The sequence below is a fragment of the Tetranychus urticae genome, chromosome 1 (assembly GCF_039701765.1).
Source record: "Tetranychus urticae isolate SD_2017Ah chromosome 1, NJAU_TeUrti_SD_1.0, whole genome shotgun sequence".
NCBI lineage: Eukaryota > Metazoa > Arthropoda > Arachnida > Trombidiformes > Tetranychidae > Tetranychus > Tetranychus urticae.
Window position 1 is genome coordinate 31,123,886 of NC_142958.1, and position 22,184 is coordinate 31,146,069.

The 22,184-nt window shown below is 34.4% G+C and overlaps 5 protein-coding genes across 8 annotated transcripts; 2 read left to right on the top strand and 3 right to left on the bottom strand.

Annotated features, from left to right (window-relative positions):
- Window positions 1-589: 589 nt before the first annotated feature.
- Window positions 590-1,070, bottom strand: Bet5 (blocked early in transport 5). The gene has a single exon (XM_089265860.1). The coding sequence runs from the start codon at window positions 1,068-1,070 to the stop codon at window positions 663-665; it is 408 nt and encodes a 135-aa protein (XP_089121986.1). The 3' UTR covers window positions 590-662.
- A 980-nt stretch (window positions 1,071-2,050) lies between these two features.
- Window positions 2,051-5,825, top strand: Nmd3 (60S ribosomal export protein NMD3). Of its 2 annotated transcripts, XM_089265859.1 has the most exons (7): window positions 2,051-2,169; window positions 2,232-2,366; window positions 2,484-3,172; window positions 3,239-3,387; window positions 3,476-4,408; window positions 4,486-4,668; window positions 4,774-5,825. In XM_089265859.1, exons 1-5 carry the CDS (start codon window positions 2,123-2,125, stop codon window positions 3,965-3,967), a joined length of 1,512 nt encoding a protein of 503 aa, XP_089121985.1. In that variant the 5' UTR covers window positions 2,051-2,122; the 3' UTR covers window positions 3,968-4,408; window positions 4,486-4,668; window positions 4,774-5,825. The 2 variants fall into 2 exon arrangements, with proteins under 2 accessions (XP_089121985.1, XP_015784502.1); XM_015929016.3 differs by having other exon boundaries at window positions 3,476-4,668.
- Window positions 5,826-6,639: 814 nt separating this feature from the next.
- Clic (chloride intracellular channel protein 5) lies at window positions 6,640-8,661 on the bottom strand. The gene is made up of 4 exons (XM_015928640.3): window positions 8,526-8,661; window positions 7,808-7,909; window positions 7,323-7,526; window positions 6,640-7,238 (listed from the first exon to the last, which is right to left on the bottom strand). Exons 1-4 carry the CDS (start codon window positions 8,565-8,567, stop codon window positions 6,840-6,842), a joined length of 747 nt encoding a protein of 248 aa, XP_015784126.1. The 5' UTR covers window positions 8,568-8,661; the 3' UTR covers window positions 6,640-6,839.
- Window positions 8,662-8,791: 130 nt separating this feature from the next.
- Window positions 8,792-10,851, top strand: Ubc2 (ubiquitin conjugating enzyme 2). 3 transcript variants are annotated; one of them, XR_001568559.3, is made up of 4 exons: window positions 8,792-9,173; window positions 9,441-9,588; window positions 9,672-9,846; window positions 10,280-10,851. XR_001568559.3 is itself a non-coding variant. In XM_015928641.3 (3 exons), the coding sequence occupies exons 1-3, from the start codon at window positions 8,931-8,933 to the stop codon at window positions 9,767-9,769; spliced, it is 489 nt and encodes a 162-aa protein (XP_015784127.1). In that variant the 5' UTR covers window positions 8,792-8,930; the 3' UTR covers window positions 9,770-9,981. The 3 variants fall into 3 exon arrangements, 1 of the variants encoding a protein (XP_015784127.1); XR_001568560.3 differs by lacking the exon at window positions 10,280-10,851 and adding an exon at window positions 10,013-10,197; XM_015928641.3 differs by lacking the exon at window positions 10,280-10,851 and having other exon boundaries at window positions 9,672-9,981.
- On the bottom strand, window positions 10,827-21,333 carry LOC107361499 (laminin subunit alpha lam-3). The gene is made up of 12 exons (XM_015928338.3): window positions 21,093-21,333; window positions 20,904-21,024; window positions 20,648-20,807; window positions 19,514-19,759; window positions 19,274-19,447; window positions 19,007-19,214; window positions 16,859-18,931; window positions 16,202-16,771; window positions 12,322-16,031; window positions 11,606-12,253; window positions 11,372-11,511; window positions 10,827-11,296 (listed from the first exon to the last, which is right to left on the bottom strand). The coding sequence occupies exons 1-12, from the start codon at window positions 21,190-21,192 to the stop codon at window positions 11,047-11,049; spliced, it is 8,400 nt and encodes a 2,799-aa protein (XP_015783824.2). The 5' UTR covers window positions 21,193-21,333; the 3' UTR covers window positions 10,827-11,046.
- Between the last annotated feature and the right edge of the window lie 851 nt (window positions 21,334-22,184).

Sequence of the window (22,184 nt, forward strand, 5' to 3'; positions counted from 1 at the left end):
AGAATCACCTTAATACTGGAAACAAAGCATTAGAAGATATTTTTGCTTTCCAATGTTTATATTGTTGGACCACGTTCAAGCGAATGAAGGACTGTGCTAATCATATTTTGGGTCGTCGAGAAAGAAAAGGAATCCGTTTTTGTATTGATTGTGTCAGCCGAGTTGAAGATGATGGACTCAAGTCAGCCAAAGGATTGCCAAAAATCATTCCGAAACCGAAAAAATTCCCCTGGGCAAAAATTGTTTGTCGTGACCCTGATTTTGCCGATCATCGTATTCCCATGAAAATTCGCTCTGAATTCAATAAATTCCATTCTTCTTAATCCTCACGATTCATCCTAAATTATCAGTATTTATTAAGAAAACCCTTTCAAATTTTTAGACAAGCTAACAAACATATTTGAACACAATCTCATGGAAGTCAACTTCACTCGAGTGTTTGAAATTTTTTATTAAATTCAGGACTTATCGATTTCTTTCATTCCACTCACAATTATACTCATGTAACAGGATTTAATATTTACATTTTCTAATGAATTAGAAACTGATTAACTCTACATAATAGTGTTTGGAAAAGAAGCGACTAGTATTTATAAATAAAATCAGAAATATATTATCATTATCAACCCATAAAATGGGTAGGAAAATTGATTTACAATGGGTTACATTTTGGTGAAAAAATCATTGACTTTTTCACGGAATAAAAGTGAATCTATTGATGTTGCATGTGGCTCAACTACAGGATTTTTAACATGATATTCAACATATACTGTTCGGTAAAGATCTCTTAAAACTTGTTTATAATAATCATTGTTTCGGGTTGAGTCCTTGCTACATATGATAACAAATTTAACTGATGTTGGCATCTCCATGAAGACAAGTTGATAAGCTGAGGTAGAGCAGACAAAAAAATTGTGCTCCTTGATGAGAACCGGAGCAATCCTATTGGAAAACGACTTCATTGTGAACAAAAATCCAAACAACAATTTATTTGATTCATCACCTTTCTCCTTTTTCAGAGCAAACAAATTATTACCAGATCCATCAAAAATATAAAAATTGTAAATCATGGTTTTCACAGGCAGTCACTTTAAACAAGCAGAAACTGTTCAGAAAGGAACGATATAGAAATTAAGAAAAAACTCAATAGAAACAGAAATAGAACTGATAACAAATTAATAAAAATCGGACAATCACTCAAATAGATGGGTAATTATTTTAATAGATTTATAATTAAATTAGATTTCCAATGTAACTCAATCACTATTGTTTTGAAACAGTTACACCTTCTGGTGGTTGCTCGGATACCTTCAAGAGTTTCATCTGGATATCCATTAACCAGTCAAAATAGTAGCGCAATTTTCACAATTAGAGTTTGCTTAAAATAAATAATGCATGGAATGAACATTAATTGACTCAAAAATCACGTAATTAAGCAATTATTAATGAAAGAAATAACTAAAACAGGAATAAATAATGGAACAGTGATACAGTATCATAGGTCAAGATGATTGACTCGATTTCAAAGCCATGGATGTTGACATTAAAGTGATATTTTCGATCTGATGTGAGGTCGCAAGGTTTAGGATAATCCAATTGATAGTAATATTACGCTAAATATCATTCACAGGAATCAGATTAAAATTGGTGATCAAACCATTAAAAAAAGCTGACATAAGGTTTCACAGATTGATTAAGAGGAAACAAGAAACACAATGGATTACAGCTTAATATGATTTGTCAATATGATAAGTCACTTCGTTTAAGTGAAGAGCTGACGAAGTAATTAAAAAAAGTTTATTATGAATTAATCCTTTAAAGCACTTGATTAATTTTAGAGCAAACATCTGAATTTAAATTGCTAAAGATTGATTGTGCTTTTCGATGCATCGATCTTCAGCTGGTCTTACCAAGTTTTATGCAAAAATGGCTGAGCCATCTGAAGGTGAAAAGAATAGGAAAGCCATTCATGCCAGAATATGGCTGGCTGGCTTGCTTATTTTCACTGGCTTCAGTATCTCGTGTTTTTCATCCATTCAACTTGTTTAACTTGTGTACTGTTTAAATCACATGTATTGACTTGGCATTTTAATTAAATTAATAGGGGTTTTCTTCAATAATTATGGAATATTTACCGGCCGATGAAATCACCCAAACACAGGTGAAAATGTAAGTTATTCAATTTCTTATAACAAACTTATGAAAATTACTAATCTGTTATCCTTTTCTAGATTATGCTGTGTTTGTGGTGTATTAATCGATACAAACCCATCAAATATGTGTGCGGCATGTTTGAAGTCTAACTTCGATATAACCAAGGATATCCCAAAATCTAGTAATTTGTACTTCTGTCGGGGATGTGAAAGGTACGTTCATAATATTTGATTAGAAAGACAACAACAAGAACCAGATGAAACGCTCTTGTATTCTCTTTGCATAATCGTTAGATCTCACCTTAAATTGTTTAACCTTTCTTTATACAGATATCAACACTCCCAAGGAAATTGGATTTATTGTGAACTCGAGTCTCGGGAGCTTCTGACACTCTGCCTTAAGAAATTGAAAAATTTAAGCAAGGTTCATCTTACAGATGCTTCTTTTGTTTGGACTGAGCCACATTCAAAGCGACTCAAAGTGAAACTCACTGTGCAGCAAGAAGTTGATGGTGGAACAATCCTACAACAAGTTTTCATTGTAGAATACGTGGTTAACAATCAATTCTGTGATGCTTGTCATCGAAGAGAAGCAAAAGATTTTTGGCGAGCCTCGGTACAAGTTCGACAAAAAGTTGGGCATAAGAAAACATTTTTCTACCTTGAACAGTTGATTCTTAAACACAAAGCACACACTAACGCTGTTTCAGTTAAGGCAACAACTGAAGGAGTTGATTTCTTCTTTGATAAAAAAGACGACGCAAGAAAATTTGTTGACTTCCTACAAAATGTTGTACCTTGTCGGTATATTCCTTCCCAGCAATTGATTTCTCACGATACGCATAATAATACCTACACTTACAAGCATTCGTTTTCTGTTGAAATCGTTCCCATTTGTAAAGATGATTTAGTTTGTCTTCCTCCAGCTCTCGCTGCTTCCCTAGGAAACATTGGACCCTTGTGTTTGTGCCTCAGAGTCACAAATAACATCTATTTACTAGATCCCTTCACTTTAAGACGTGAGTTTTACCTTATAAAAAGTTATGCGTTTACGATCTAAAATTTCTTTTTTTAATATTATCCAGATGCTGAGCTAAGTAATCAAAATTATTGGAGATACCCTTTCAAGGCTTTAGCGAGTACCAAGCAATTAACAGAGTACACTGTGATTAGTATTGATATAATTAACAGAAATCAAATTCCTGGCCACCAGAAAGCTCATTTATCATCGAAGGTAAGCTCATACATTTTTTTCTTAATTTCAAATTTTAGTGCATTTATGATAAAACTGGCAAGTTGACTAATTTTTGTTTTTTTTACAGCATATGCTAGCCGATGCTTATGTACAGCGTTCCTGTAATCTTGGAAGTAATGAGGATGAAATTCACACTCGTACTCATCTAGGTCATCTTTTAAGTCCACTTGATAGAGTTTTGGGTTATGATATGGGCAATGCCAATTGGAATGATACGTATTTCGAAAAATTTGAAGATGCAAATCGTGACAACATCCCAGATGTTATATTGGTTAAGAAGTTCTTCGGCGACAGAGCCATTCGAAAACGACTCAGGCGTTGGAAATTGAAACGAATAGAGGTTATAGATGAGACAGCTAGCTCAGAAGGAGGTGATATCGCTGAATTTATGGATGACTTGGAAGAAGATCCTATGCTTCGAGAAAATGTTAATGTTTACATCGACAAGAAAAAGATTGCCTCTGAAATGGCTGTTGACGTTGATGATCTCGAACACGAAGGAATACCTCAAATCACTTTACAAGAAATGTTAGAGGATCTAGATATTGATGATGAATAACCCTATTTTGATTGATGGATTAAATAAATTAAACTTGATGGAAGAATGGTTTTTGACTTTTTAATTATTGATCCGGTACTTTCCTGTAAATCAGTTCACTCTGTTTTTTTAACGTTAGATGTCTCTGCAAAATAAGCGAGGTTTAGGTGTTGTCATATGTGTCGGCATATGTTACGGTGTTTTTAAATAAATTTCTGATTGATGCTTTTCAGCATTAGAAATGCTTCTCAAGACTTTCGATTTTCATTTTTTCTTTGAAACTTGAATGACTTCATGCAGTTATCATCAGAGGAAGTTGGTAATGAAAGCTGCTCGGCTCGCTATTTGATTTATCATCATTTTCAATGTCAACTGCTTTTGTGTCAACTCAGTGTAATAAAGACAACTCCCTCACAATTTGCTAACAAGACTTTCGAGCTGGGTGAAAGAAAGATGTGATCGGTATTTATTTATCTTCTGTTTTAATCAATTGACAACAACAACAATATAAATTGTAACTCCAGTCTTATCAATCACAGTTGTCGGAACCTTATACATTGTTGAAACTCATCACATACATCTATTAATATATAAATACATCTAATACATATTTTATTTCGTGATGACTGAGACCAAAACCTTTTTTGATTTACCTGATACAATTCAGTTGAAGATACTCAGTTATATCACGAATATCCGAGAAAAGATACGTCTAGCATCAGGTAGTTATTAATACATTTTAAATTCATGGATAAAATTTCTGACTTATATACAATACACTTATGTACCTGACTGATCACTGATTATTATCATTTTTCTCTTGACAGTTTCTTCACAATTTTATCACCTTGTTTCTGAGGCATGCAGGACCCAAAACTACAAACTTGTAAATCTAAGCGATTTCATGTATGCAGGTGAAATAGAAAAAGGTGCAGAAAATCATGGAACTGTCTTTGTCAATTTGCATACATTGCTTCGTTTTGCTCCTAGATTGACTCATTTCGTGGACAAAATTTACCATTTCGATTACGAAGCTCATGTTGACAGTGATAATAAGAAAATAAGAGAACCACTGCCTTTGCCTCACATTAAATATCTCGCCATTGATTTGTGTCAGTTTTACTTTTTTGGTAAACCCTACGAGCCATCATTTGAGCAAAAACTGTCCATTTTCTTTGCTGATATTTCTTCTGTTCTTACTCTGGATATACGGATTGATAGAGATTATAAGATTAATTTTCCAAACTTTCACAATCTCAAAGCACTTAGACTTGCTTATTATGCAAATGATAGATGGCCAAGACTGGTTCCCGTCCCTCCTAGCATGCTTCGTATTGTCTCTGGTAGACTTCCTTGCCTTGAAGAATTCGAACTCACTTCTCATTACATCGATATTTATAACAATTTACCTGGAATGATGACCGATTTTGCAATTTCTAGTCCAAACCTACGTTCTATTAAAGTGACCCAACATTCAACTTATCACCACGACTTTCCCGATGATATGCTTCCTGAGTATCATGTGGTGCCTTATACTGAAAATCAAAAGCTATTTCACTTGGAATACTTAGACTTAAGAGGTGCTGTTTTTCCTCTTTCTTTTTGGGAAAAATTATTGATGTTGGTGCCTAATCTCAAATACTTAGTCTGTAACCCATCAACTAATAAAAATATTACACGATTAGCTGCAAGATATTGTCGACAGGCTAAATATAACATAGAAAGACCCTTTGAAATCGAAGACGAGTACAGACATCACACTCAACGTACTCACGGATTCAATAATCAACGATATCTATACAGTATTGAAAATTAATCAGATAATCAGTCAATGTACAATCAAAATTGTGAATAAAGATTGGAATTATTTTCATCAAAATGTTTTAAGATCTCTTAAAATTCTTTAATTTGAGCTTTTATGATATTGACAATATCTCTCCTTGAATCCCCTTTATCGTGGACTAACTGATAAACTAACAATCATGTAAATCTCAAGGAAGGGTGAATGGATGAGAAAATTTTCAATACAAAATTTCAGGCTAGTTTACCAAGCAAATCAAATCCATTTGAACTTACTCTACTTTCTGATGTTTTGATATTAAACCGTTGAAGACCAATGTCACGAGTTTATGGTAATAATGCAAAAATATAAATTAAATTACCATTTATAGAAACATGACTTTGGATTCTGGATCTCTTTGAGCTCAAATAAACTGAAGGTTTTGATGAAATGGGCATGAAAGAGCTGAGAAGTGATCTGACAAGTACAAATAATGGACAAACAGTCAATCAACGTGATAAGCATCAATCTATTGTATATTATTAAATACGATTAACCACGGAAGAAAAGCAATTATATCTAAAAGAGCTTCATCATGGTATTATTATGTCCTTGGCCTATCCAAATTTACATAAATAAACACAGATCTTTCGACGAGTTGAACTTGAAGGAAATTTGGACCATTTTCATCTTTTTCCCTAATTTAATTTTTCCATTCATCGAATAATAATTGAACTAAAATTTAGAAAAGTTGCAATTTATACAAAAGTCAATTACAGATTGGTGATATTTCTGTATATTTGAGTTGAAACAATCAGGATGAAAATTAAATTGTCAACGAATAAAGGAAATATTTTCATCTTCTCTAAGGTTTTAAATTTGCATTAGTGATAATAATAGTGAGAAAATATAATATGTCATTAATATTCATCTTTACATAGGTTTTCGTTAAGAAGTGATACAGAGAGAAAAATATTGATATTCAATTTATTGATAAGCAAAGAAAAATGCTCTGGGTTGGATCTAATAATCAGAGAAGGCCAATTTCTCTAATCTAGAATAGGAAGAACCAATTTAGATCAAGATAGTTTCGATTTCAGTTCAATTACTGTCTCATTTGTTAACTTTGATAGAGGACGGTATCGATGTGGTAAACGTAGGAGTTTCTAGCTCTTCATGCTTCTTCATCTTGGTACCTTGTTGTAGTTTGTAATGGTTAATGATGTCTTGATCGAATGGACATGATTGGGTGAAAGCGTCCAACAAGTACATATTATACATGTATCTCCATAAAGCATTAAACTCTTCTGGTATTTCAAATTCACAAAAATATCTTCCTGCAACTCTTATATGTTGTAATCGAGGCATTAATTCACAATCAAAACAGCACATTGTATCACCAGTTAAAAATCTGGTTCCACGTTTCTCCAAATGTTCATTAATATTCCTGAGTTGACTCATCAGAGATCTTTTAGAAATTTCATCTTTCCTGGCGAACATCAACTTGAATTTCTGAAATCAAAATAGTGAATAGGTTAAATGAAGCTGAATAATGATAAAAAAATAAACAACTGGTGACAGTGAAATTATGCTTACACTGTATAAATTTTCGATGACAGTTGCTGTTTCTTTATCAGAGATGAACAAATTGTGACCTCCAGGAATATTTTTCATGATGTATCTTTCAATCTTTTCATTTTCCAGGATAGCTAAATCGCCGTCAACAAGAATGGGAGGTGGCGTTGAATCATATTTAGAACGAAAATCTGGTGGTGGTTTAAGCATATCCACAGTTGTAACCTGAAATGAATCAAGAGAGTAAAAAATATTTACCACTATCAACTTTAAAGTGTTTAAGGAAGTAATTTATCATCAAAAAAATGACGAACAAACAAACAACTAATGAATGTGATAAGCTTCAATCTAGCGTTGCTCTTATACACGATTAGTCACGGAAGAAAAGTAATAAAAATAATCAAAAAGAGCTTCATCATGTTATCATAGTATCAACATACAATGAGTGACACAAATTAAACAGAATCAAACTCAGGTTTGATGAATAACCTGAAATTAATACACACCTTCAATGAGATTGTCTTCAACTCGGCCAACAGATAAAGATCCATAAAATATTCTTGACAGAATAAACAGGCTCCTTTGCGACGTCCATCGATAGTTGATGCCTTTAGATGAATAAATAGATAATAAAAGTAAAATTTTGATCAATCAAAATGATAGCAATAAATGTATCAGAGTTTCGGCGCTAAATAGGGTACAATTAATAACCCATATGCTTCCTATAAAGACATTTTAATCTAGTCTCCTTCAGGTATCCGCAAGAATACAATAATTACTCAAGGGGTGTTTCAAGGAGACACTTAGACCATAGAATAATGAATAACAAGATGGAAATTAAAATTTCTCAAACTAACAAGAATGTGATAGGTAATTAAAGTAGAGATTAAATTGATAGGTGCAAGGCTTAATAGCAAAACACTAATAAAATGGAAAGTGGAATTTCAAATGACAAGAGAAAGTACAAATGTAATAAAAACAAATGCATCTAAAAAATAACAAAACAATCAGAGACAAACTTACATTCAAAGTGCTAGTGTAAAAAATTTCAAAATTTTCAGTTTGGAAGGAAAACGAAGTGAAATAGAGTATAAAATTCAGATAGAATGATGTAAACAATTAATGACTAACGTTTGATCTTTCAGCGATTTTAAATGCTCTCTGGATTAAAATCCATTACATGGAGCAAATAAGTAGGCATGTTATACGGAAAAGGAAACTTACCTTGATGATGAGTTCTATTTCTGGAATATCTTGTTCTTCCATCTTTCTTCTTTAAGTTCAAATAATAAAAACTATTTCCATGAAAAAATTGACAATAAAATAATCAAGAAATAACAGACTTAAAACATACACTGATAGTGAAAAGTAAATTCATAAACCTATCAAAATTTTTATAAGCAGCAATTTTTTGATTTTATACACTAATACCATCTGTTGAGTTTTTAGATGTACTACAGTACCAAGAAAATTGTCAATAGAAAAACAATTGTTTGTGACAAGTAACAGTCCAAACACATTTTTCTGTGATTTGTTTTAATTTTACTTGCAACTTGTTTCTCGTTTCTTCCTCTTAATTCACTAATTAACCAATTTTATCACCAAGGCTATCAACTTTTGGTCTTTATCATGTTGAATTCCAAAGGAGTTCCAGCTGCACAAAAAGCACAATCGACTAGTGCTAAAAGGATTCAAAAAGAGCTTGCTGAAATCACTCTTGATCCTCCACCTAACTGTAGTGCTGGTCCAAAAGGTGACAATATCTATGAATGGGTGTCCACCATTTTAGGGCCTCCAGGGTCAGTTTATGAAGGTGGTATTTTTTTCTTGGACATCCTATTCTCGCAAGAGTATCCATTTAAACCTCCAAAGGTTAGTTTTAACTAGATTACTTCGCTGTTTCATTTTGTAATTTGAGATGGCCTTTTCCTTTGTTCGTCTCAACATCTTTTCTTTCTGTTATCATCTCTTTATTCCGTCATTCATTCGTCCATATTTGTTGCTCATTAAATTTCCGAATCCAAAGCCGAGTTGTCACTCTTTAGTTCGACTCTAGTTTTAAAATGACATGGATTGCAATTTTGCTTTCAACTTTCTCTTTATTGTGATTTTCATTTTTTTTTCGTTTTTTCCCTACAGGTTACGTTTCGAACTCGAATATATCACTGTAATATAAACAGTCAAGGTGTTATATGCTTAGATATCCTGAAAGACAATTGGAGCCCAGCTTTAACAATTTCTAAAGTTCTTTTATCCATCTGTTCCCTGTTGACAGACTCTAATCCTGGTAATTACGCGTTATAATTGCATCTAATAAGACATGAGCATATAATCTATCTATTCATTTTTTATACTTTTTTTAATATTCAGCGGATCCACTGGTTGGTAGCATTGCTACTCAATACTTACAACATAGAGAGGAACATGACCGAATTGCAAGACTTTGGACTAAAAGATATGCCATGTAACTGAGATTCACATGTGTGTCACACAACTCCTTGTGTCACATTTATCAACTTTTCCTAAACATCACATGGAATTTCATGTAAAGCTTATATTTTTTATTACGTCTTAACTCTTTCCTATCTCTTTCATCTCATCCCCAGGCATATTATCTTTGTCGTTCTTGTATAATCAAGACTTGCAAGAAATTGCATAAATTTATCTTATTTTTCCCTAATTCGACGAAACAATTTCTTTTTCCTTTCCAGGTAGATTTTAGTTGAAAAGTAGAGTTGATAGGCAAACGCATCTAGTCAAGTAAATGTCCCATTAACAGAGTACCATTTGTATTTATATATACAAACATATAAATTTATTTGAATTATATTTTCGATCAGTCTTTATCACTATTAAGACTTCAATGCGATTAAAATCAAAAGAAAATTTCTACCATTTCAGCCGAATTCAGTGTTTATAGATTTTTGGTGATATAAAATATTAAATTTGACTAATCTTTGAACTTTTCTTTCTCTTAGTTCTCAATTTTACATATTGGCATGATTTGAACTTTGATGTGCGTCTGAATGGGAATCAATTTTGCTTGGTTAATTTCAAGCAATTTTATGATGATTACTTTGCATAAGCGGTCAGCTGATAAATCATGATGATAAATAAAAAATGACCATGAATGAACCGGAAAAATGAAATCTATCAACTAAACGATGACCCAAACGAACCAAGATAAGCATTTATAGCATCTCATTGAAATGTATTCATTTATTAACTCATATTGAAGCCAATTAGTTAGAGTTAAATTTAAATATCAATTTGTCAAGTTCAAAAATTGACCTCTATTTGATTCAATTTGACCAAATGAATAAATCTTGCCAATGAATAATTTCTTACTAAATCATATCCATGAACTAGTTTGATTGGTTGTTTTCATTTTAACTCCAACTTCATTAAGGTTATCGTTAGTTTTAGTGTTTTGATAATTATCACCAAATAATAGTTCAATGAATTGAACAAATGTTAAATTGACAAAAAGGTCTACTTTTTACACGAATTAAACGAATCCTTGAATAAAAACGAAACTTTAACGGTCCAATCGTCTCTTTTTAATTTAAACTCTTGAGATGTCTTGAAATGAAAATGAAAAAGCGCTTGATTGGTAAATGATTTAGTAATTTGCATATTTTTTAGGCAGGCATCATTAATTTTAACTATTAAAAAAAATTGAAATGGCAGATTTACATATAAAGGTTATAAATGATAATTGTATACTTTAAAAAAATAAGCACTATTATTGACCTCGACCAATACCAACTCCTTTAAAGCTCGTTGGTTCATTCAGTTTCATTATGGCTCCATTGAAAACAAAATCACGAATTACACCAATTAGTCTTTCCTTGGTACCTGCCATTCCTCTAAGTGTCATTCCTTCAGAAATACCACCAAGATAAAGTCCACCATTTGCTGGACCTTCAATTGTATTGGTTCCTTTGGCCAATCTAGAAACAGCTACTTCTTTGTCGTCAAGAGTCAATGAAATTCTGTTGAAATTAAAATAAGAAAACAATTTAATTAAAATTTATAAAAATCAAGTCTTTGAAGAGTAAAAAATTCACCTTCGGTTTCGTTTAGATATTGTCAATGTATGGAAAACGTCATCATTAACTCTCATTTCAGAAATGAGTAAAGTTTCACCAGATCCTCCATTGAATCGAGCTTCAAGTAAACCTCCAATAACTGCTACTGAGTAATAGTGCTAAATGAGTGAAAAATGAATGAAATGATTAAAATATAGTCAACAATAAATTACATCTTTTAAGATTAGATTGGTTTCAACGTTCAATACATACATAATCGCGGGCCTTTTTAGTTTTACCCTGGAATGTAGACATGATTAAGAGTGTCTCAGATTGATTGGTTCGGAATGTAAAACTGAAATCACTATCTTCACCAAGTGGACGACTGTTCAATTCCAGATAACCGTGGCCTGTGAATTTAACTATTCTTGAAGTTCGATCTTTACAACCAGGTATAACTCCATAATTTTCAATGGTCAACAAATTAAGAGGAGTTGTATCAATTTGAACGTCTTTCATGCAACCCAAGAAATGTTTGAATGTTACTTGAGTCCATAAATCTTGAGTGAAATTGGGTGGAACTCCACCGAAATAAATTTGTACATGATTAAGATCCAGTTGACTAGTTCCTTGAGCGGCATTTCCTTCCAACACTTCATCTTCAACAGACAAAACACCCATCCATCGATCTCTTTCAGCAGCCAAACGGACCCATTGACCATTGTTATATCTTTCCCGAGAGCGCAGTTGAAGTCTTGATCCTGAACCAAGATTGAACTGATACAATACTCGGCCATCTTGAAGTGATATTGAAACAAAGTCACCAGTGTCTGGATTGCCCGAGAAAAAGATGATTGCGTCTTCGTCGAATGTTTTAAATTGCAAAGCAACAATATACTTCTCTCTGTCATAACGTTGAATCTGTTTAATAAGAAAAAAAATGAAAATTAATCACAAAGAAACAAATTGTTATAAATCCAATTTCTCACCTGTTCCATCAAAGCATAAGAACCATCACCTTTGAACTGGAATGTTCCTGAGTCAATAAGCTCTGTAGCACCTTCCATGCAACCTCGACATCCTTGTGAAGTTTTGAAGTTCCAAAGGCCTATTCGCTGGTCGTCAAGGTAAACCTCATAAAGACAACCGGTGAACCTACGAGTTTTCATTATTGTTGGAGCATCAAATTTATCTGGTAATCCTCCAATGAAAAAGTGTGCTTTATCATCGAGATCCATTTTACATGATTTAGGATCAGAAGATCCCATAACTTCCTGAGCATCAGGCTTGTGTGCCTCGGTTGATGGTTGAACATTTAAGGTGACTAAATTGTTGACTCTGTTAACTTCAATTTTATACCAATGTCGCGCTCTAAGTAGGTTACCATCATTAGATTCAATTATTGTTGGATGTTCCAATGATTTTGATCCACCTCCAGCATTCCAAGTGAATCTTATTCGCCTATTTATCATTTCAAGTGCCATAAAGTCAGAATTATTTGATGATGAGATAAACAATATCAATGAGTTGGGAACATCTTCTTTTATAGCATAATTCAAACTAATTGAATTTGTTGCCGAAGGTTGAGTTGGTGATCGATATGATTTAACACAAATTTCATCTCGCTCAGCACCCAATGAAACACGGATTGATGAAGCTTTTTGACGAGATAATAAAATCCTATGTTTAAGGTCAGTAAAATCAAGTTCAAATCGTGTTTTCAATCCATCCAGCCTTCTCTTTAAATTTTCAGAGTTTACCAAAAATCTACTTGAATCTCTGATATCAGCTCTTGCTTTATCAATGATTCGTGTAAAGTTTTCAATTCCAGATGCTGTGCCTTCATTTAGACGATCAATTCGAGGTTGAAGATCAGAAGCAATCTTTTTCTCAATAGCATCAATCTTTAAATGAGTATGGCCTAATCCCTCGAGAAGAAAACTTAATTTATGGTCAATTTGAATGATAACTTCACGTAAATCTTGTGGCAATTCATCAAGAGCTTGATTAATCATTTCAAGAGCTCTTCTAGCGTTTTCTAAATCAGCTGATAAACCATTAAGATTTGATTGTTTCATTGAAAGATCCTTTTCCAGCATTGGAATTCGATTATCTCGAAGATCGCGAGCTGCCTCTAATAGTTCGTAACTTCGCTCTTTCGCCTTTTGAGCTTGCTTTGTCAATGAACCTTCAATTCCTGGATAAGCTTCGTGATAAGCTCTCTCAGCAGCTTCGTAAGCTCGTTTAGCTGATTCTTCGGCTCTAGCCAAGGCAGCAACAATCCTTTCGTAAACCCGAGCAGCTTCTAGAGCATATTTTGAGAAATTTTCTGTATCAGCAAAAAGTCCTTTCAAATATTCCAATTGTTTCATTAATTCGATTGCATGTCGTTGGCAAGGTTCAACATATTTAGTTGTGTATTCAGGATTGAGACGACTTAAAGTTGACCTTAAACGTTCCAAAGCTAATGTTGAATTCCTCAAATCTCTTTCAAGACCAGGAACCAAACCGTGTTTAACATTAACTTCAACTAAACTTGCTCGAGCTGCATTAATTAATCTTCTGGCCTCCGTTAAACTAGCATTTGCTTGAGTTGCATGTCCTTGACTAAGTTTTATTGTTTCAATCACACGATCACGAGTCCTTTGACCTTCATTGATGCGATTTAAAGTCAATTGTACGGGTCTTTGGACTCGAGTTTGAACAATATTAAAGATCTCAGAGAGCCTTTGCTGTAAACGATCCAATCTTTTACGAAAATCTCGATCTACATTCGGTGATTTAAGGAGAGCTACTATTTTATCCAATAATGTTTTGGATAAACGATTTTCTCTTGATGCTTCTTCCAATCGAGGGCGAAGATTCTTGAGGCCTAACTCGGAGATTATTTGCTCAGCTCGGAATAACAATCGTTCTAAATTGTAGCCTCCTTGACCATTATCAGTTCCAAAGTTTCTTAAAGCGTCAATAATTCTTTTCAAATCATATAAGCGATCGGTGATAAAATCAAGAAGATTTTCAGCATCATCACCAACTAGTTTAGTTTCCTCCACAACCATCGGTAATCTAGCTTCCAAATTGACAGTTCTTATGTAAAGCATGTCAGCCAATGTTTCCAAATCAAAGCTAGATGTTACGTTGAACAAGATATCTTTACCTCCATCAATTAATGCTGATTGTCGTTCCAAAGTGTTGAGAAAATGTTTATATTTTGATAAAAGATGCAGAAATTTGGTGTAAGGTAAATTTCCCCAATCAGTTGTTGGCAACTCAGCTAATGTAGCATTAATTGAATCTAAATCATCGAGTAACAAACCAGTACAAGGCCCATCACAATCAAGGCAACCAGATTCTGTTTGGACATGACGAGGTAGACAGATTGAACAATCACGTCCACGAAAACCTTCTTTACACAAACATTGGCCAGTTTTAGGGTCACAACTTGGTCCAATAGAGCCATAAGGTGAACAGGAACAAGGTAAACAAAATTCACGAGCCATTGGATCACCATAATAGCCATCATCACATCTTTCACATCGTGATCCGGTATAACCAGGAGCACAGTCAGAGCAAACATAATCATTTCCAGGTCGAGTTTCACACGTTTCAGCAAAAGAATGACCTGGAAGCGGACAATGACACGGTATACAAGGTATATTTTGAGTTGGATCACCATAATAACCTGGAGCACATAAGTTACAAAAAGGTCCAGCAGTGTTATCAGTACAATTATAACAATGTCCTGTTTCTGGATCACACGTTCTTGAACGGTTATTGCATGGACAAAGTTCAGCCCAACCAACTAGATCAATGTAATCACGAGAATCAAGATAGTTGGGTTTACGTTTTCGGTAATAACCAATGTTAGGATCTTGACATGAAGGTCCTCGGTATTGAGGCGGACAGAGACATTGTTCAACGCCAACAGCAGTAAAATTAACTGGTGAAGAGTTTAATATACGCAAATCTTCAGCCACATCAAGAGTTACATCAGACAAACGAGCTAACTGGACATCAGGACCTGCGGATGCTCGGATAAATATGTGTTGAACTTTTTGTAATGCAATCATTAAATGTTTTCGAGTCACTTCAAGTCCAGGATTTTCGGCAAGAATAAAGGATGACTCGTGGAGTTGAATTTTATGAAAATCACCCATATAAGATGCTGCTGTTAATGGTGATTCTTTCTCAAAATGGTGTAATATCAACCTTTGGTTTCCTTGAATAATCAAGAGTGGATAACGACGGAGAACACTCTCTGAAAATCGTGAATCTTCTCGAGAAAATACTCGAAATGAGAGATAACCATTGTAAGAATTTACTTTATCTCCAATAAATTCTTTTGGCAATTGCCAATAGTAAGGTTGATCTGTAACATAATTTCCGCTGGTAATTTGCTTTGACTCTGAATCAGGTATTATGCTATAACCCAATTTGATTTCAGCAGGTGTCTCACTTATACCAAAAGTAACTTCCTTAGGAGCTGTTGTGATTGTTGTCCAAGTAAATGATGATTGTTCACATCGAGAGGTTTTTTCAAAACAGAAGCAACTAAAACACCCGAGTGGATTCGAAGCCGTAAGTGAGAAGGTGGCATCTTTACATCGATCACATCTTCTTCCCATTGTATTGACTTTACAGGTACATTGGCCAGTCTCATCACATTGACAAATGCGTTCTGGGTCATTAAGTCCGTTCACTGTAAGGTTGTTGTAAAATGAATTCGTTAATTAAATAGTTAGTTAAAGATACTGTTGATTAAAAGGCTAGTTTTAATAGCAGCATAGACAAGAGATGATCAATTATTATATATTTCGACTTTAGCCTCATTGAAAATTAACGATAAACTTGACAGTAAATTTGACTTACTTGATCTTAAATCGAGTTGACAAGATGATTCTAATGTTCCGGGTGAATGACAGTCACATCTCCTACAGTTAGGGAATCTGTAATAACCGAATCGACATTTGGAACAGTCCTTGCCCTCAAAGCCCTCTAAACAAACACATTCACCAGTTTTGTTGTGACATTGATTATTAACTGAACCTTGAATGTCACATTCACATGCTTTGCAGCCTTCTAAAATATCTAGACCATAAGTTCCTGGAGCACAGTCGCGGCAATCTTTACCTGCAGTGTTTGGCGGACATTCACATTTACCAGTTTCTGGGTTACAAATATGATTTGGCTCGTAACAAGGATCACATTTTTGACATCCAGAAGGAGAAAACCCATAAAAGCCAACTTTACAAGAATCACATTTATTACCTCCGATACCTGGTTTACATTCACACTGTCCAGTTAATTGATCACAAACCGATGACATTGATCCCACTCCATTACAATCGCATGGTGAGCAGCCTTTACCAGAATCGAGATTCCAAAATCCTGGCCGACATCGATCACAAGCTCTACCTTCAACGAGGGGCTTGCATTTACCTTTAAATTTTCAGAGCAAAACAAGTGATTATAATTAAATTCTAAACTACAAAATTTAAACAGAAATCTAAAAAATAATATTCTTACATTGACCAGTAATTTCATCACAAACTCGTCCCTCCGATCCCTTAGGATGACAATCACAAGGAAGACAACCTCGAGCAGAAAACCCGTAATAGCCTTCTAAACAATGAGAGCAATGTTGACCAAATACTCCGGGTTTACAATGACATTGACCAGTAACTGGATCACAATCAGACGAAGAAGACCCAATAGCATTACAACTACAAGGAGGGCAGCCTAATTCAGGATTACCATGTCCTACAGCACATCGATCACACAAACGGCCGGTAAAATTGGGTTTACAGGAACATTGACCAGTTTTGGGATCACATTGAGGATCAATTGATCCAGAAAGATCACAATTACATGGTTTACAATCCCCAATAGCTGGATTACCCCAATGATAAGCTAAACATTGGTCACACTTCCATCCAGTGGTGTTGGAAGCGCAGCGACATTGCCCAGTTCTATGATCACAAGCCCCAGGAACTGATGAGTCCACATTTGGTCCACAATCACAAGGAAGACATTCACCTCCTGGAACAGTTGGATCACCATAAAAGCCGTTTTTACATATTTCACATTTATCTCCGGTATATGGTTCAATACAAGCATCACACCGATAATCATCTCCAGATGGAGTTAACACACAGGTCGGTGAAAAATTATTAGATGCCAAGGTTAATGGACAAGCACATGGTTTACAATCATCAGGCTTTCCTCGTGTTGGATCACCATAATAACCTTTTTTACATCGCGAGCATCCAACTCCTTCCGTGTTATGTAAACATTCAGAACATTCCCCGGTGAACGGATCACAAGTTTCAGCATGATTATTACAATTACACTTTTCACAACGACCACCAACAAGTATATTATTAACCCGACGATAGCCTGGTGCACAATTTAAACACGATAAACCAGCATAACCCTCAGGACAATCACAAGCTTCTGCACCAGTTTGCTTATTCAGTGATTTAGAATCTTTAGAAGCTTGCTCCATCTCAACGTTGTACAAGGATCCTTCAATTTGATCGGTATGGAACTTGGCACGGATCAACATTCGACGTAAATTATACAATACAAGTGTAAACTCTTCTCGTGACGCAGGGCGAACACGACGTCCATCTGAATCAAGGATATACCAACCATTTTCTCGCAACGGTAATGTCAATGTAACTTTGTCTTCTTCATTTTTATCATACTTTTTCCAATTATAACCAATTCTCATCAGAGTTTCTGGACCACCATCCAAGATTATATCTGCATCCTCGGTATAATAACCAGAAGTATCTCCACGTAAAACGGTGTAACCAATCATGAATCGTAAGTCACCCCCATAAGAGTATAATTTTTCACCAAGATAATTTTCTGGAGCCATCCAATAATATGGAGAGGACATAGGCTGCATATCATCATCCGCGACAACCAAGTGATCATCTTTTCGCTGAGGGGTAACAACCTTTTTACCTGCGAAATCAGAAACTCTCCAAGCTTCAAGGTGAGCCAAAGATGATATAACTTCAACTCCCCAATCTGAAGATTTACATGTATTGGTTGCCCCAAAACAGAAACAAGGTGCACAACCATCAGGATTATCAGCAGACAAATCAAAATAGCCTTGTTTACAACGATCACACCGAGCTCCTTCAACGTTTGCTTTACATATACATGGACCATCACAAGCTTCTGGGTTTACTACTCCAGCTCCATTACAGTAACAGGAGTCACACCTTGGATAATTACGATAACCAGGGGCACAAGAATCACAATATTTACCTTGGAAACCTTTTTTACATATACAGTCACCAGCATCTAATCCAGTTAATACATGGCTACTATCCTTAATACAATACTCGGTTGTCCCTCTACCACGACATTGACATGGTCGACATGGCGAAGTATCATTAACGACTACTCCTTTAGGTCGGAAATATCCATCCTCACATTGATCACAATTATTACCGGTTGTATGTGACTGGCAGTTGATACAGACTCCACCACCTGATCGTTGACCAAATATGTTTACACTTCCATTTCGAGCATCGACATTTTTATCATAGATACATTCAGTTGAATGCCCGTTACATTGACAAACTAATTAAATGATAATGTAAATTGAGTTTATTAAGTTTTGATTAAAAAGGGATTGTTAAAAATTTCAATATTTACCTTCACAAACTGATGAATTACGCTTTGTTGCCTGTCTATAAGGTTTTTGGTTGAACAAAGGACAACACTTTTCACAATTGTCTCCACAAGTGTTATGAAGACAATCGCATTTTCGGAGAAGTGTTCCTCGATCAATTGGACAGGCTCTTGCATGACCATTACAAATACATTGACCAATAATTTCTAGGCTTTGCAGTGTATAAAATAGCTATAAAAAAAAGGTTTATGAGTCAAAAGATGAAAGTTGGAAGTAAACTTATGACTTACTTGGTTAACTGATGTTAGGTTATATCTATCTGGGTTTGTAAACACATCACTTCCATCCAACGGGCTTCGAATTTTTTGAAGTCTTAGCCTAACAAAACGAGCTTTCATGAATTGTTTAAGAGTTTCTGTCAAAAGGTTAGCCCCGGGACGACCTTCTAACAATGATAAGTTCACCTACGAGTAGATAATTAACAAGTATTAATTAAGTTTAATTAAGGTTTAAAAGGCTATTATGTTTACCTCTCCATATTGAGACTGACGAAGTGATGAGAAATATGAAGTACAGATAACTTCGTCATCAGATCGATAATGCGGTGGATGATGAGCAATTGGTTTTGTACTAAAGAAACGCCAACAATCAGTGTTGCTGAGGGCAAAAAATTGCCATGGTTTGTATTCAATCCCATCAACTGATCTTTCAATAATCCAGTTACCTGGTAATGGTGACCTTCCCGCTTTTAATTTAACATAATGGATTTGAAAAACCTGCCAAATATATGATTATATTAATAATTATGACCAGAATGATAATTTTCGTTAATTTTGCAGCTAATATGATCGGAAATTGTCTGGCTATCCGTTTGAATCAACTAGAAATTATTAGATTATTCAATAATTGAGCAAATTTGAGTAAACCTTGCAGCTTATGAGGATCTTCCCATCTGACAAAACTTGTGAGACAAGAATCGTTTCTTTTGTTAAGATAGAAAAATCTGTACAATTAAAAGTTTATCAAACAATCAGCATAAAAATTAGTGACAATTAAAGCTTACAAAAAGACGAATTAGTTGACAATAAATCTCATGGAGTTGGTTAAACATGCAATAAATCACTGGTTGAGTTAGTTAATTAAAGATATATTAACAGATTGGTTAACGTTAACATATGGCTGGTCCACTCATAACAACCTCACAAGAACAGGTAGTCCTTATTATAACGCCCAGCTAATCTTGATTTCCATTTCTCATAGGTTGAGTGTTGAGTTAACTGTTCTGATATAATTCAGAACAATATATCTCATCATTTAAATATTATAATATATAATAATAAGACCTCTTTGTTTTCAGTCCTTATGAATCATGGAGACTTTGTCACAAGCTTAGGATAGATTCAGTTATTGACGTATTTGGTCTGATATCTAAATCATTATTCATGTCAAAGTTAATCAAATAGGGATCTTTGAGTTAAAAATTACTAATGAATAGACTAATCTGTACAGTAGTTAACAAATTATGGTGAAGACGAAACTATCAGAAGTAAACAAAAGATTAGATGAAAACTATTATAAAAGAGGGAGCTGAGAAAGGGGTTTGTTGAAGCAGATCAGGTGTCAACAGTAAATTTTAAAATTGTGAAAATTAGTTAATATCTTACTTGTTTCAAATCAATTGTGATTGTGACCCATTCGAATTTTCGACTTTTTTGCAGCGATGGACTTTGCCACCAGGAATTTGTACCATCAATTACATTGGAAATTGGATGTCTCCTTTCAGGATTAAGACTTGTTGCATCGCAAACTCCACATTCATTTTCCCTAAATATTGTATTTAGATTGTGTATTTGGAATTATTGAGAACCAGTTATTTGCTAAATATTTTTGATGGAGGTTCAATCACAATTATTTAATTACCTTGCGTCGAGACTTGGAAAACAAAATGGCTCTGGGCCAGCTTGACCACAAGTTGCATTAACGGTAATTATGGATCCTTTGGCAAGATCAAATGTCTCGGGATAGAAAGCAGTTTCATCATCTGTTTGTATATAAGTTGTAAAAGATGGTTTAAAGTTGACTTAATCAAATAAGATTTATAAAACTAACCAGAATTAATTGGAAGGTCCGATCTTCCTCCACCAATTTGACCTTCACTTGGACAAAAAAGACACACACACACTAGGAAAAGCGACAACGGATTAACCATTGTGACCACTTCTCGTTGGATCCATAAAATTTAGATTCACTTTTTTTGGTTAAAAACTCTAACTGAAAGTTAACATTAATTGTAATGGTGCATAGTTTTCTTGGACTAGAATAACGTTGAATCAACCCACACACGCGATAAAAGTTTGAATACTCTTGAGTTGTTGATCCAGTCCTGTTTACCTGTTTATAAGAAACAAATCATGAAAGAAAACGGGAAAAGATGGAGAAAACAAAGATGGACTCAACTCCATTTATGGTAACACACTTTTACCTGAGTGGGTTTGTGGATGTAAAAATTTGAGGCAAAAAAATTGACTTTAAAGTAATAATATAATCAATTTACCATTTTTAGCCTGTTCACCCACGTCCTTTGTTGGTATATTAACGAGAGGATCATCTTCATGAAGGCAACCCGGGAACACACCAAGTGTACATGGTCCATAGAGGCACTCGTAACATCTAACCAGGCTGCAGTTTTAACTTTAAACATCAAATACCTGCTCGATCGAAATGAAAGCTGAATTAAATGAGAAAAAAGATCGGAGTAAGCTTAAGATTGGTTTAAATTTAGAAGCTGCTTTGATGTCCATGATTGTTTTGCTCGCATTCAATAGCATTTAAAGAGGAATATACTGCATTCGACCCAAGATTTTTTGAACAAAGACTCGAACTCAACCTGTTTAATCTACTAGTATTTTACGCTGTAGTTATAATTATAAACTAATGGAAATTTAACGCTTTAAAATTCGTTACTCAATCGATACAAAATTGGAACAAAAATTTATGCATTTTTTGAACTATAATGTTTGCAAATACAATCTGGTAAAATCAAAGAATCGACAAATCCGAATCATATCGTCAATTTTATGAAGGATCCAGCATTATCAAGAAGAATGCAATCTTTTTATTGATAATATTGATAGTCGTAATACATTGTTGTATACAATAGTTGTATTTCAATGAGAGTAATAAGTGAATGATTTCGCAGTT